Source organism: Nuphar pumila, chromosome 10 (assembly GCF_984573655.1).
Source record: "Nuphar pumila chromosome 10, dmNupPumi1.hap1.1, whole genome shotgun sequence".
Taxonomy (NCBI): Eukaryota; Viridiplantae; Streptophyta; class Magnoliopsida; order Nymphaeales; family Nymphaeaceae; genus Nuphar; species Nuphar pumila.
Window position 1 is genome coordinate 107,658,676 of NC_143258.1, and position 13,226 is coordinate 107,671,901.

General features: G+C 34.9%; 1 protein-coding gene across 1 annotated transcript; it reads right to left on the reverse strand.

The window, feature by feature from the left end:
* Nucleotides 1-8,199: 8,199 nt before the first annotated feature.
* On the reverse strand, nt 8,200-9,613 carry LOC149827829 (uncharacterized). The gene has a single exon (XM_090018263.1). The coding sequence runs from the start codon at nt 9,584-9,586 to the stop codon at nt 8,723-8,725; it is 864 nt and encodes a 287-aa protein (XP_089874389.1). The 5' UTR covers nt 9,587-9,613; the 3' UTR covers nt 8,200-8,722.
* Nucleotides 9,614-13,226: the final 3,613 nt, after the last annotated feature.

Consider the following 13,226-nt stretch of genomic DNA (forward strand, 5'->3'; position numbering starts at 1 on the left):
AATGAATTTGAAGTACGAACAGACCGTCCAACACGTGCAATGACTTCACAACGATCTTCTCCCGCCCCTCACATGTACATAAATATGCCCCTTGTTGGGTCAAGGAAGAGCATATGTATGGAACAATAGGGAAAAAGGAGAGAATACAAGGGAACAAGGAAAATCAAGGAAAAAAAGGAGAAGAATTTCAAAGGAGGCAAATAAGGAAGGCGTGAGCCCCTCTATTCTTAAAGAGTTTAGGGAAGGGTCAAGGGCAAAAGTAAATCCCATCTCTTGCTCTAAATCTAAGCTAGTTTCCAAATCTCAATTCCTTTTTCTTCCTTTTTTCCTTTTTTTTCTAATAAATTTTTTTTTTTGTATTTCATATTTAGCTACTTAGGGTTTGTAATATATATAAGCAACTAAAATTGAATAGGAAAGGCGTTACTTCTCGTTTACATTCATAACCATACAAGCATTTAAATAAAAAAATTAAATATTCACAAATTGAATTAAATGTTCATAGATGTCCAAAATTAAATATAACTGTCCATTTAACAAATTAAATTTATCAGAGTCTATGAGCAACTAAAATTGCTCTCAATCCAAAACACTTGAATGTTTGGAAAAGATATGGATCAATCCCCGTCGCAACCTCTTGCCACTGCACATGAGTTCACTCACTTTTTGAAAAACATCAAAATCTATAGGGTCAAACAACACTTGTCTCAGTAGGGTAAAACTATAAAAAATATTTAAATTAAAATTTATAAGCAGAAATTACTATAATTTTTCATGCATTTAACAAAAGTAAATACAATGAATTTAAGCATGCATTCCTAATATCTCGTACAAAAATATATTTACGAAACTAATTTTAATAAATCATTCATTCAAGCATAAACAATTGAAATTGCATGAACATAATTAAAAATGCATGTACTTACCATTGCCGAAGCCATTCTTATGCATGAGCCCATTCTTATCTTTAATTATATTTTCTTTCTTATATGATGTATGCCATGCCTATCTAATGCACATATATTTAGGTTTCTCTTCTTAGCCTTATGGGTATAAATACAGGCATATACCTGGATCAGGGCTGTAACACAAGCGATGTTTTCATACATTGGTGACTTTGACCTCACCAGACACCTTTCATCAATACCAGATGAGGGGCGACAATAGTAAGAGAAGCTACCAACACCACTATCCCGAAGCATCAAACTTTCACTCATGAGTTTCTTCCTTCTACGTTGTACACTAGTGCAGAGGGCTTCCCTATCTTTGTGGTTGGGGAGGAACAACCTTTCGTGCTCAAAAATATATTCTCATGAAGCCATAAGTACCGTTTGCCCTCTCCTTGCAAGCCCTTGCTCTAGTGTTATATGTTTCACTTAAATGTCTTACATGCAATACCGTATATGAATCCATAAAAAAAGATTTGGCCTTTACAGGGTTAATGGATGCATATTTAAAACATTACATTTGCATTTATGTTAGTGCTTCTTTCTTGTCAATCATATGTGCATATTTATAAACAACATAATAAAATTCTTAAGTATTTCATGCATCTATTCATTAACGTCATCATCCTCAATATGATCATCATGGCAGTCACATAAGGGAACATACAACATAAGCAGTCTATTTACATATGCCCTTAATTTGCAATATGGACACCTCGGTCCCTTAAGTAGCGAAGGGTCAAATAGGCGAGTACATTGATTCGCTTAGCATTCAGTTCATGCCCCACAGTTGGGCATTAAATTTTTTGTGGAAAATTAACTTATGGCAATACATAAACAGGCTGATATCCATTTATAAAGGCATGCACATCGATGCATAATTTATGCAAACATTCAGGGGTCGGTTCTTAAACCGGTTCCACCTTGCAAAAAGCTCAACTCTGTCCAACTGTTACAGAGGTTATAAAATTTTTTTAGGCAATGGTCAGAGATGAATTTTCCACAGTTTCTAAAAATTTTTGTCAGTTTTTTTATGCCATAAATCGTTCATAAAAATTCATCTGTATGAGGGAGTTATGAATGTTTTGGTGTAGACCTATACTTTTCTGTTTCGACTATCATAGAACAGTGCTTAGTCCATGAACATAGCTCAAAATTTTATAGTGGCTGAAAATTTTGTTAGCTTTTCAACGCAACAAATCACTCATTAAAACTTCTCTGAACGAGAGAGATACGAGTGATTTACCTATCGAGTGTCATGCCAGAAATACGTAATTCTAAGAAATATGCATTCGGGTAGACCAAAAGAGGCCACCTGAATTCACACTTTCAATTTTTTTTTCACATGCACACATTTCAAAAATTTATAAAATCTGATCTACATAAATTCTAACTAATCTACCATGAACAAGTCGTGTTTTCGCAACCGTTAGGCTGGAAAATAGACCCGTCTCCCCAAAGCCTATTTCCTTAGAAATAGTTTCAGTAAAATTACAATAAAGCATGGCAAATTCATAATTTTTTTCATGAACTAAAAATAAAAAACTCATGCTATAATCACTGAATAGTCTCATGCACATATACTAAAATCTCCAATTAAATTTTGTGTGTAAATAATTAGATATATCATGATTTTTGCTAAAATTATCAAATTTATTTCTGAGAAAACTGGTAACATAAAACACATATTTTTCAATGACAACAACCATGGAAATCACTCTAATTTTTACAGTATATTTAAATGAACATGATCTACTCATTCTAACCAAAATCTGCAGAAAACAACTACCGTATGTATTTTAAAATTTTTACGGATTTTATTTCTAAGAAATCAGGTTTTAGAGAAATTGATTTTTAAAGGAGTTTTCTTTCAAAAATGCTTTTCTTTCTTATATTTTGGCAACCATAATCCAAATCCACGTGTGGGAGGCATGGTTTAGGGTCTGTCCTTATGAGAAATCAAAATAATTTATGCCTATGAATTTTAATTTACATGTAGAATATATGACCCCTACCTTTTTGGTGAAATTCACTCCTACGTGCACGAAAAATGAATTCCAAGCACGAACGAACCATCCAACACATGCATCGACCTCATCACGATCTCCTCCCGCCCTTCACATGTACATAAATATGCTCTTTATTGGGCCAAGAAGGAGCATACATATGAAAGAAAGGAAAAAATGAGAGAATGCAAGGGAGCATGGAAAATCAAGGGAAAAATGGGAAGAATTTCAAAGGAGCCAAATAGGGGGTGGGGGGCACGAGCCCCTCCTCTATTCTTATAGGGTTTAGGAAAGGGTTAAGGGTAAGAGTAAATTCCAGCCCCTGATCTAAATCTAGGCTAGTTTCCAAATTCCAATTCATTTTTCTTCTCTTTTTTTTTTCTTTTTTTCTAACAATTTCTTCTTTTTTTGTATTTCCTATTTAGCTACTTAGGGTTTGTAATATATATTATATATTATAGTATATATAATATATATATTATATTATATATGAGGCCATAAGGGCTGGTCGACCCCCATGGGGTTGACCCCCTTTCCAAATCAAGCTTTCAAACTTGTTTGCTTGACAATCAAGTTTGACTATATATATATATATTATTTTATTATTATTTTTTTTCATTTCTTTCTTTCCTTTTCTCTTTCTTTTCTATTTTTCTTACTTGGTCCAGTCATCCCCCTCCTAAAATTCTCTAGGAGGGGACACCCCTCTCTAAAGGGAGTCAAAACTTGCTAAAAGGCAAGTTTTGCCTTGCCTTGCCATGGAATTTGGCTTGATTTTAAAAACTTGAATTTAAAGTTATTTTTTTATTTTTTTGTTATTTTAAAACTTTAAATTAGAGTGACACATAGAATAAGACGGCGCACCCATGGACTCCTACTAAATTATAAAATTTAGTTTAGTCATAAATTTTATTCCACTAAATTAATTTCTAATTAATTCACATTAAATTCAAATAAAATTCTATAAAAATTCAAAGGTGAGATTAAATGAAATAGAATTATATGAGATTTGAATTAGGCTTAATTTCAATTACATGTCACCTATTAAAATTAAAAAATTCATATACTTCGATTGTTTATTTTAAATATTCTTTCTGAGGTTAATTCAAATTCTTCATAAATAATTTCTGAAGAATTGAAACTCAATAGGGTCGATGAGACCCTTGGGCATGTAGGGGTATTTCCTTGTACTTAAAAAGATTTTCGAAGACCTATATACCCTATCTCAAAATGCCTAGCTTAATATAATTTTTTTCTTTGATTTATTATTTCATAAGAAAAATACGAAAGTTCAAGGAAATTTCTCAAAAAATTGTGGGTATTACGCCATAAATGTAAACTTGTTTCTTAAAGAAGTTTTTAAGATTCGATTCCATTTGAATGAAGTATATGCCAATACACAATCATTTATAAAAACATTGGCACAGAAAATGAAACTAAAGTTGGAGAAATATTGGAGCACTCATTCCGCATTGTTTATGATTGTGGTTATTCTTGATCCTAGATACAAGATGCGCTATGTGAGATTTTCTTTTAACAAAATTTATGACAAAGAGAAGGCTGTCAGATATGTTTATCCTGTTAATGGGTATTTAGATTTATTTTATGATGAATATCAATGTAATAAAAAACATGAAACGTCAATCACAAGTTTTTAATTAAATATTGCTTATTTATGATTACATGACAGACACAAGATTAATGAGGAGATAGATGTCTTGAGTTTTTTGAAAAACAATTAATCCAAATATCGTGTATTGTGTAAGATGGCTCGCAACATATTGGTTGTTCCATTGTTAACTGTTGCTTCTGAATCAACATTTAGTAAGAGTGGTCATGTTCTTGACAATTCTCATAGTTCAATGAATCCAGAAACCTTGGAAGCATTGATTTGCACACAAGATTGGCTTCGACCTCCATTTAAAGGTAATGAATTAATTTTTATTTATATTGTTATGATTTATTGTAGCATAAATTAAATTATTAGGTTTAACTCACAATGAGGATGAAGGAGAAGAAACGGAAGACGGGGATAAAGGAGTATGAGAAAATAATGAAAATAATTGGTAAATATTATGTTATATATTCAATTAAACATTTAAAGATGTTGATAAACTTAAAATTAATATGACTTACATTTTAGTGATCAAAACTTTAATTTATTTTTTTGCAGATAGTTCCCATTGCCCTTCTCTAGTAGAAATTGTGAGGTTGAACTGAATCCTAGAAGAATATTCAAGAACTCATTGACTTTGATACATATATCATTAGTTTTTTTTTTCAGCTTAAAATGATTGGTTGGCATGAAAACATTCATTTTATATTCAGATTTTGACATTACTGAGAGTGTCAATAACTTTTTGATTTGTTAGCATATAATTTTAATAAATAGTTGATTCCATATATATATATATATATATATATATATATATATATATATATATATATATATATATATTGGTGAGAGTAATTAGGTCTAAAATACCAATTATATCATGACCTGAATTGAAACCCGAACCAGTTAAGAGCTGAAATACCTGAACCCGTTAACCCATATGGGTTTACTTTTTTCAGCCATACCGAGAGCCGAACCCGACTCGAATCAAAATGGGTCAATTAAAGACCTGAACCGATTATAACCGACATCATGCATACCTGAACCCGTTAAACCATATAGGTCCACAGTTTCTAGGTGTACCAGAGCCCAAATGAGATTGGATTGGGTTTGGGTCTTACTTTTAGACTCGATTCAAAATCGGGTCCGATAAGACCCAACTAGAACCCGATCTGGTTACACCCCTAGAGATAAGAATAACAAGGGCAGCATGGTTAACAGAGATAAGATTAATAAGTTTGGCATTTCTAATGAAGATAACAAGATAAAAGAAGAAACTATTAGCAAGTAGCCGGTTAGCCTTTCTAATATCTCAAGGTTCACAATTGTGAATCAATCCCAGGAGAAATAGTAGGGATATGGTGACTCCTAAAAATGTATATCGTGTTCATATTTAATGGGGAATTGCCAACCGTATTAGGTGAGGTTTATGTTACTATGGATGTAGGTGGAAATTCATCGAACCACATAAATTTCCTTAGTGTGTTCTTGTGCTTTCCTATTATGTGAGCTTTGTTTGCAAAATTGACACCAGATTTCGTATCATGAACAGAACAAATAGAACATCAGTCAATAACAAGCTTGTGCTTAAAACATCAAGTTGCACAAAATGTTCTTCTAAGTAGTTGCTACATGGATCCTATATCTATCTATATGAAGAAGAAACCATGTAAGGAAGGGGATTCTTGTTTATCTAAATGGTACTTTGAACTTGGAATGAGCATGAAGAAATTAACGATACTTTATCTCTTGAGTTGTTCTGCCGGATCAGTCGCTCAAGATCTTTGGTCTCCACCCAAACCCGATGAAAAAAAATGGAATGCAACACTTAGGCGTTATAATAAGTGTTGTTACCCATATAAACTCGATGTTCTTCAAATCCTCTTGCATGTCCACCATCCCATTCTTGCTTTTGGTAATGTGTCGAGTCACGCCTAAATTCATCCAACCTAAAAGGTCATGATCTGCAAAATGACACTCCAATAGCACTGAGATAACATCATACCTCTCATTCTTTATTTCATTACATCATACCTCTCATTCTTTCCTGTATTGTAGACCACCCTTATTAAATTTGTCAAATTGCTTATTTTGACCTTTTTTTTTGAAATGATAGGGTTTTGGTGGAAAGCGACTACCACTCACAATATCTCGTGCTACCAACAATTCATTTTTCTTTCCTTTGATAATGTGCTTCTGTTCTATGGCCAATTGGACTGATAGCTTGGTTAGATTTAAGTTTTTGCAATTAAATCTAAGGATTGTAGTCACTTGTCAAGAAGACAGCAAACTGTTCAAAATCGCAGGTATTTGCATACGATCTGGTATGACATTTTCAGCGATAGCTAAATCTTTGGCTATAGCTAACACTTTGTTTACATGTTAAACAACATTATCATCCTCATTCTTCATATGAGAATTGTATTGTTGTAGAAGCAATTGGATATGAGTTTCTGAAGATGTCATATTTTGCGAGAATAGCCGCAAACATGTCCTTCGCAGTAGGATTATCCTCAAAGACCCTAATTAGGCCATCCTTCATGTAAGTCAGTATGGTTATAGCTAACAAGTTATCCCTCTTAAATTTGTTGTAATCAATCTTATTCAGAGGCTTTGTTCCCAGTATTTGAATTTAAAATTTTAAATAGTGAGAGCAAATCACTATGTTGTGATTCGGCCCGCCTGGTCAAGTGAGAGAGATTGTTGGCCCTAGGACATAGGGCCATGGAGCCTCATCCATGGTCCACACAGCTAGATAAAGTGGCCCCCTTATCTCTAACCGTTAATTTGACAAAGTTTACTTCAAGTTTAACTTGGGTATTATTTGGATGACACTCAAAACCAGGTTGGAAACCTCGTTTTGGGTGTCAAACCAAGTTTTGCACCCAAAATTGGGTTTGGTGGCTGTTTGGGTGCCACCAAACTGGGAAATGGCCTGACCGGTAGACCTGTGGCTGGTCGGGAAATGCTGGGCCTTTTTTTCATTTTTTGTGACCACAAACCTGAAAACCAGGTTTTTTTGGTCACCCAAACAACCTATAAACAGGGCCTTAGTTTTTATCCTAACAGTGTTTTTTAAGATTTATCTCTTGTAATTACCCATTTACTCTACATTTTAACTGTTTAACTAAGTTAATATAAAGCTGGTTGTTTGGATGATGAGAAAAATATGGAAGGGCCGTTTCACCTGAAATAACAGCTAGCCAAAGGGAGGAGGATGATTTTATAAAGAGAAAAATCTCTTATAAGATTAATGAAGTAATACATACATCACAATTATCTATCTTTGAGAGATTCTGATTCCCAGGGAATCACCATCCTAACCGTACTTTCTTTTCCCATTTTTATCACCATCCTTATCACCATTTTCACTAGCTTTATCTAACTTTGTGGCCTTTGCCACAAATGTTCTTAGAAAAGTTAGTTGGTTGTGATGACATCTTGGAAATTCTATTACATAGTTTGGCATAAGGCGAATTTGAATTGAGACCAATAATACAACTAACAATGCAAAATTTGAACCCTGCACAGCTTCAACAGAAACCAATCCGATGATCAAATCAGGCCGCAACTCTAAATGACAGATTGAATCACCCTTAATAACATTCAGCATTCAATAGCAAAGCTAAGATGATATAAGATTCTGTACTATAACTGTGTCAAGCATGTAGCGAACAAGATTTGGGATTCCAGTTGAATTCTTTAAAAGAAAATCATGTTTCACTTGAATTACAACATTCCTAAGAAAGAGTAGCAAAAAATTGTCACCGTTCCTCAAATTCACTAGGGGTCCTACAGCTGAAACTTGGCTGCTCCCCAAACACTCATAAATTGAGGTTTCCCACTGAGTGCCGATCATGTTCATCCAGATGGTGTTCTTATCAACCACACCATCATCATCCAACTCAAATTGTAACATTCCAAATAGGGAATTGCAAAGCTTATCCCCCACTCATCAGATTCAATTGCGCGATTTAAGTGGGGAAAAAGGGGGATTCAACACTAACAATACAAGCCACATATCTTATATAGGGGAAGAAAGAGTAGAACTGAACTTCCATTGATCAAAAGAGCTAATTTAACACGTAAAGAGAATCAAAACATTCCGATCCCGGAAAGAGCAGAATCACTCACCAAGAAGGAACAACCTTTCTTCATTCCATTATGACGTTCGCGCCGACCGCTTTCATCTTCTCTATGATTTTCTCTGCTTCTTCCTTCAGAACCCCTTTCTTCAACAACGTGGGCGTCTTCTCCACCAAATCCTTGGCTTCCTTGAGGCCCAAATCTGTGAACGTCCTCACCTCCTTGATGATCTTAATCTTCGCCGCAGCGTCGAAGCTCTCCAACTTCAGATCGAACGCTGTCTTCTCAGCCTTCTTCTCCTCCGCCTTAGCAGCCCCCGACCAGCCGGCAGCCGCCGCGCCGCCCACGCCCATCCCAGGCATCATCACCGCCATGATCGGCATCTCATCAACACCGAATTTCTTCCTCAAAACCTCCGTCAGGTCAGCGATTTCCAACAACGTGAGTCCGGAGACCTCATCAACAATCTCCGAGACCACCTTGCTAACCCCACCTCCGCCATGGGCAGTCGTCTCCGCCCCTGTTTTCGAGGATTCTTGCGCGACGCTCGAAATGGCCCTGGATTTCACCTTCAGATCGCAAAACTCCGGTCTTCTCAAGCAATCCAAACGCAGGGAAAGATCCAAAAAACTCGACGTCCTCGTCGAACGAAACCCTAACGGCGATGGGAGAGAAAAACACGAATTTTCCGACGATTCGCGAGATACACAATCCGAATCGCAATAGTTTCCCCTCAGATTGCCAAGATTACGATTTCCAGAGATCTCCAAACGGGAAGGAGAATCCGAGAAAACTGAGGAGCCATTCGAGGAAAACCGGAGAAGATCGGATTTACGAAGAAGAAGAAGGTTGAGATACCTCGATCGATTCGAGAGGAAATTAGGCTTTTGGGAAGCAGATTTGAGGAGGGAAGAGGGGAACCGCCTGCTCATAGTAGCTTCTTCCCCCCTGAGAGGCTGGCGGCTTGAAACCTTAATTTTGTGTGATTTTTTGGGGTTTAATTTTTGAAGCCCCACCCGAATGAGTCGAGTCATGGTGGATCCGAATCCAATATTGTATGCAGGTTTGAAATCTGGATTCGGTATCAAACTAGATCCGTTGTAACCTCTGCTTTCAATGCTGCTGGGCTGGTAAACGAACCGAGCAGCTCACAACTCAGCTCGTTCCTGATAGGTTCACATAGTTGGCGCATCTCGTTTAGCTTAAACGAGTCGAGCTCGAACACAAGGCCTTCGGCTCCAGAGATCTCGCATACATAAAATATATATAATTTTTTTAGAATAATATATATAAAAATATATATTTTAGGTATAATATATAAAAAAGAATGCATAAAAAAAAATAGAAGGATGAATGAAAAATATAAAAATAAAATATGAAGTATTAAGTGTTTACAAGAGTGAACTCGTGTTCAGCTCATCTCATTTAGGGATGAGCCAAAACAATAACACGAGCTCAATCCATTGGGAAACAAGCCAAGCCCGTGGGTTTTGTCTCCAAACTATTAGGTTACAGCCTACTCGTTGTTTTATATATCTTGATAATATTCAAATTTTTTTCATTCTTCTAATCCCTTTCCCCATGTGTTTTCTTAACCCATGTAGTTACAGGAAATAAGCTTGTTATTATACTTTATATTTATTTTATTTCTTCTCAAGGTACATTATTTTTTTTATTATAATCATATAGAAAGAAAAATAATTTTTTCGTGCCCTAATGACGGTTCAATATTATGAAAAAGTTTATATGCTCAAAGTGTATAATGTGATTGAGAAGAAAAGCAATTTTTGAGAAAACCATGCAACCATGATTATTAGAATCACGTCCAAAGTGAAGAAATTCAGATAGTTGTGGTTCATCTAAGCAAAATCTAATAGATTTCTTAGAAATTTAGATTTCTTTAAATAAAAATCAAATTTTTGAATGGTTATAGCTTTTGAAAAAAAATGAATTTTGGATTTGAATTTATTTAATTAGATTTTGGATTTGGATATACCTAAATAGATTTGGATTTACCCAAATGAATTTTGGATTTGAATATACCAAAATGTATTCAGATTCTTCTCAAATGTATTCAGATATTTCTCAAATGATTTTGGATTTGGATTTAACCTAAATAGATTTTAGATTTGGATTCATCCAAATGGATCCTCTCAAATGAATTTCAGATTTGGATATCGGGTTTGGATTTTCTCAAATAGATTATTGGATTTGGATTTACCCAAATAGATTTGGATCCTCTCAAATGGATTTACTTAATTGAATTTTAGATTTGGATTTATCCAAATAGATTTTGGATTTGGATCTATCTAAATGAATTTGAATCCTCTCAAAAGAATGTTTTGGATTTAAACCAACTCAAATGGATTTGGATTCATTCAATGGAGCTTCATAAATTGGATTACTTAAATGAATTTTTGGAATCCATACTCACCCAACTATACCTTGGGAAAATGTCAACAATATTCTACTAAAAGAATTCTTTCCAAATATGAGTCTTATGCAAATCTTTAGAAGTGATTCGAAGTGAAGCCCACGCACCCTAAGGGTGTTATGCTCAAAAAAATGAGGCTACCATAAAGCTCGCATACAACATTCAAGTTGACATGCTTTAAATCATTACATGAGACACAAATATCATTACCTTAGAAAGGGGCTAGATATGTCTATACTTAGACCATAGCCAAATATTGAAAGAAGTTCACATATGCAAGAAGTAATTAAAAACTCTATGAACTCACGCCAAAGGGTTGGGCAACAATGCACCAAAGTTGCATATGAAAAATACATACATGTGCTTATAAACGTGATGAATGTGCATTGACTTAGATTAACAACTTATGCTTGAAGTACATTACACACTTGTCTATGCATAGGCCAAATATCATGTGGTAATGTGTGTATTGCCTACAAAATGAAAGGTTAGGCAAGAAAGATGCATATCACAAATGAAAATGCTTAAGTAGGACATGTTGCATATAGGCCAATGATATTAATGTTCATACTTTCATACATGATGCTTTTGTAAAATTAAATATTATTGTACTCAACTCAACATACTAATTATTGATGTATTAAGGCATGATGAACATCTCATATGTGTGTGAAATGAATTATTTGCAAAAGACAAAAGTGCTCGGTTGAGAGTTGGGTGGCTGCACACCGTGAGATAAAGTCTCACTACTTGTACTAACTCTCATACATTTAAATCTGATATTTACGTCATCACTGGCAAGGTGCTTTTCGAAGGAGCACATGATTTGGGCTGATTATAGACCTTGTAATGACATACTACATTGCAGAAAGTATGGGGCTATTGAGCCTTAAACCCTCGCATGACACGAGAGCATCACTACTAACATACCCATAATGAAGATGAAGTCGCCCAAGTCACTCATTCATAACTGGTTCACCAAAAGATGATGGATGGTATAACCTCAAGTGATAAATGTCGCATGTAAAATTTTAAAATTACATGTCATACCGACTTGAAAAACGAGGAGCAAGGCATCTTCAGACTTCCGTCACTCGGAGTCAGGGAGGTTCAGGTCACCAGACAGGGTGTAGACCTTAGATGTTGCAGTAGTAGGGATTGAAATTCAAATTTATCCATGAACAAATCATCTCTCAGTTCTGAGGAGACCGTGGCTTGGGTTAGAGATCCGGGCGGCAGAGACTACAACAAATTCACCCCTTGCATAATAAACCTCATAGTATCTATCGCTATCGCGATGACCACCTCCGCATACCCGAAGGAGTAAGACTATCGAAACTTAATACTAACACTGCTAACTTACTAACATAGCTAGATGCAATTTATTTTGATTATATTGCTAAGATCATGATGTTCTTATTGATGTCTCATTATCATCTTGTTATTATTATCAACTCATGTTCACGACATTTCATATGATTCTAGCATGTTACATACTGCATACTAGATATTGATGCCTTATCATAATGCATGTTGTTTAATTTTACTTACCAGCTAGCAAGAGTTTGACCTCGTTGTTATGGGGTGCAGGTAATAAAGAATGATGCAGTGCAAGAGCTCGATACGTGGCGGGATCTTGAATCTAAACCTTCCTAACTAAGTTTTGATCTTGGAACTAACCTTTTCTTATCTCATTTTTATGGGATATTTTGGTTAAAGTTTGATGTATAAACTTTGATAACTTGTTCTATTTACAATGCATGAAATGGTTTTAACTTCTTAAGATTATGTAACTTTGTTTCAAACATATTTCTTATCTCTGTAATCTGCTGGAATTGTCCAACTCTTTCAAAACTCAAATTATTTTCGATGTGCTATTTAAAAAAAAAATCAGGGTTAAAATTTTATCTTTTTAAAGTTAAAAATTTTAGGGCGTTACAGGGAGAGTCCGACTGATCTAGTACTCCTCTTTTGCTCATCTGCAGACTTCTTGGTATAGTCCCTCATATAGTAGCCTATGGTTGTACTTTTTGCAATGATGATTTTAAAAAAATATATTTTTAATAAATATTTTGGAAAATTGGCAACCAAATATATAAAAAACCGAACTTCCACAGGCATGGTGAGTATGAGTCGAA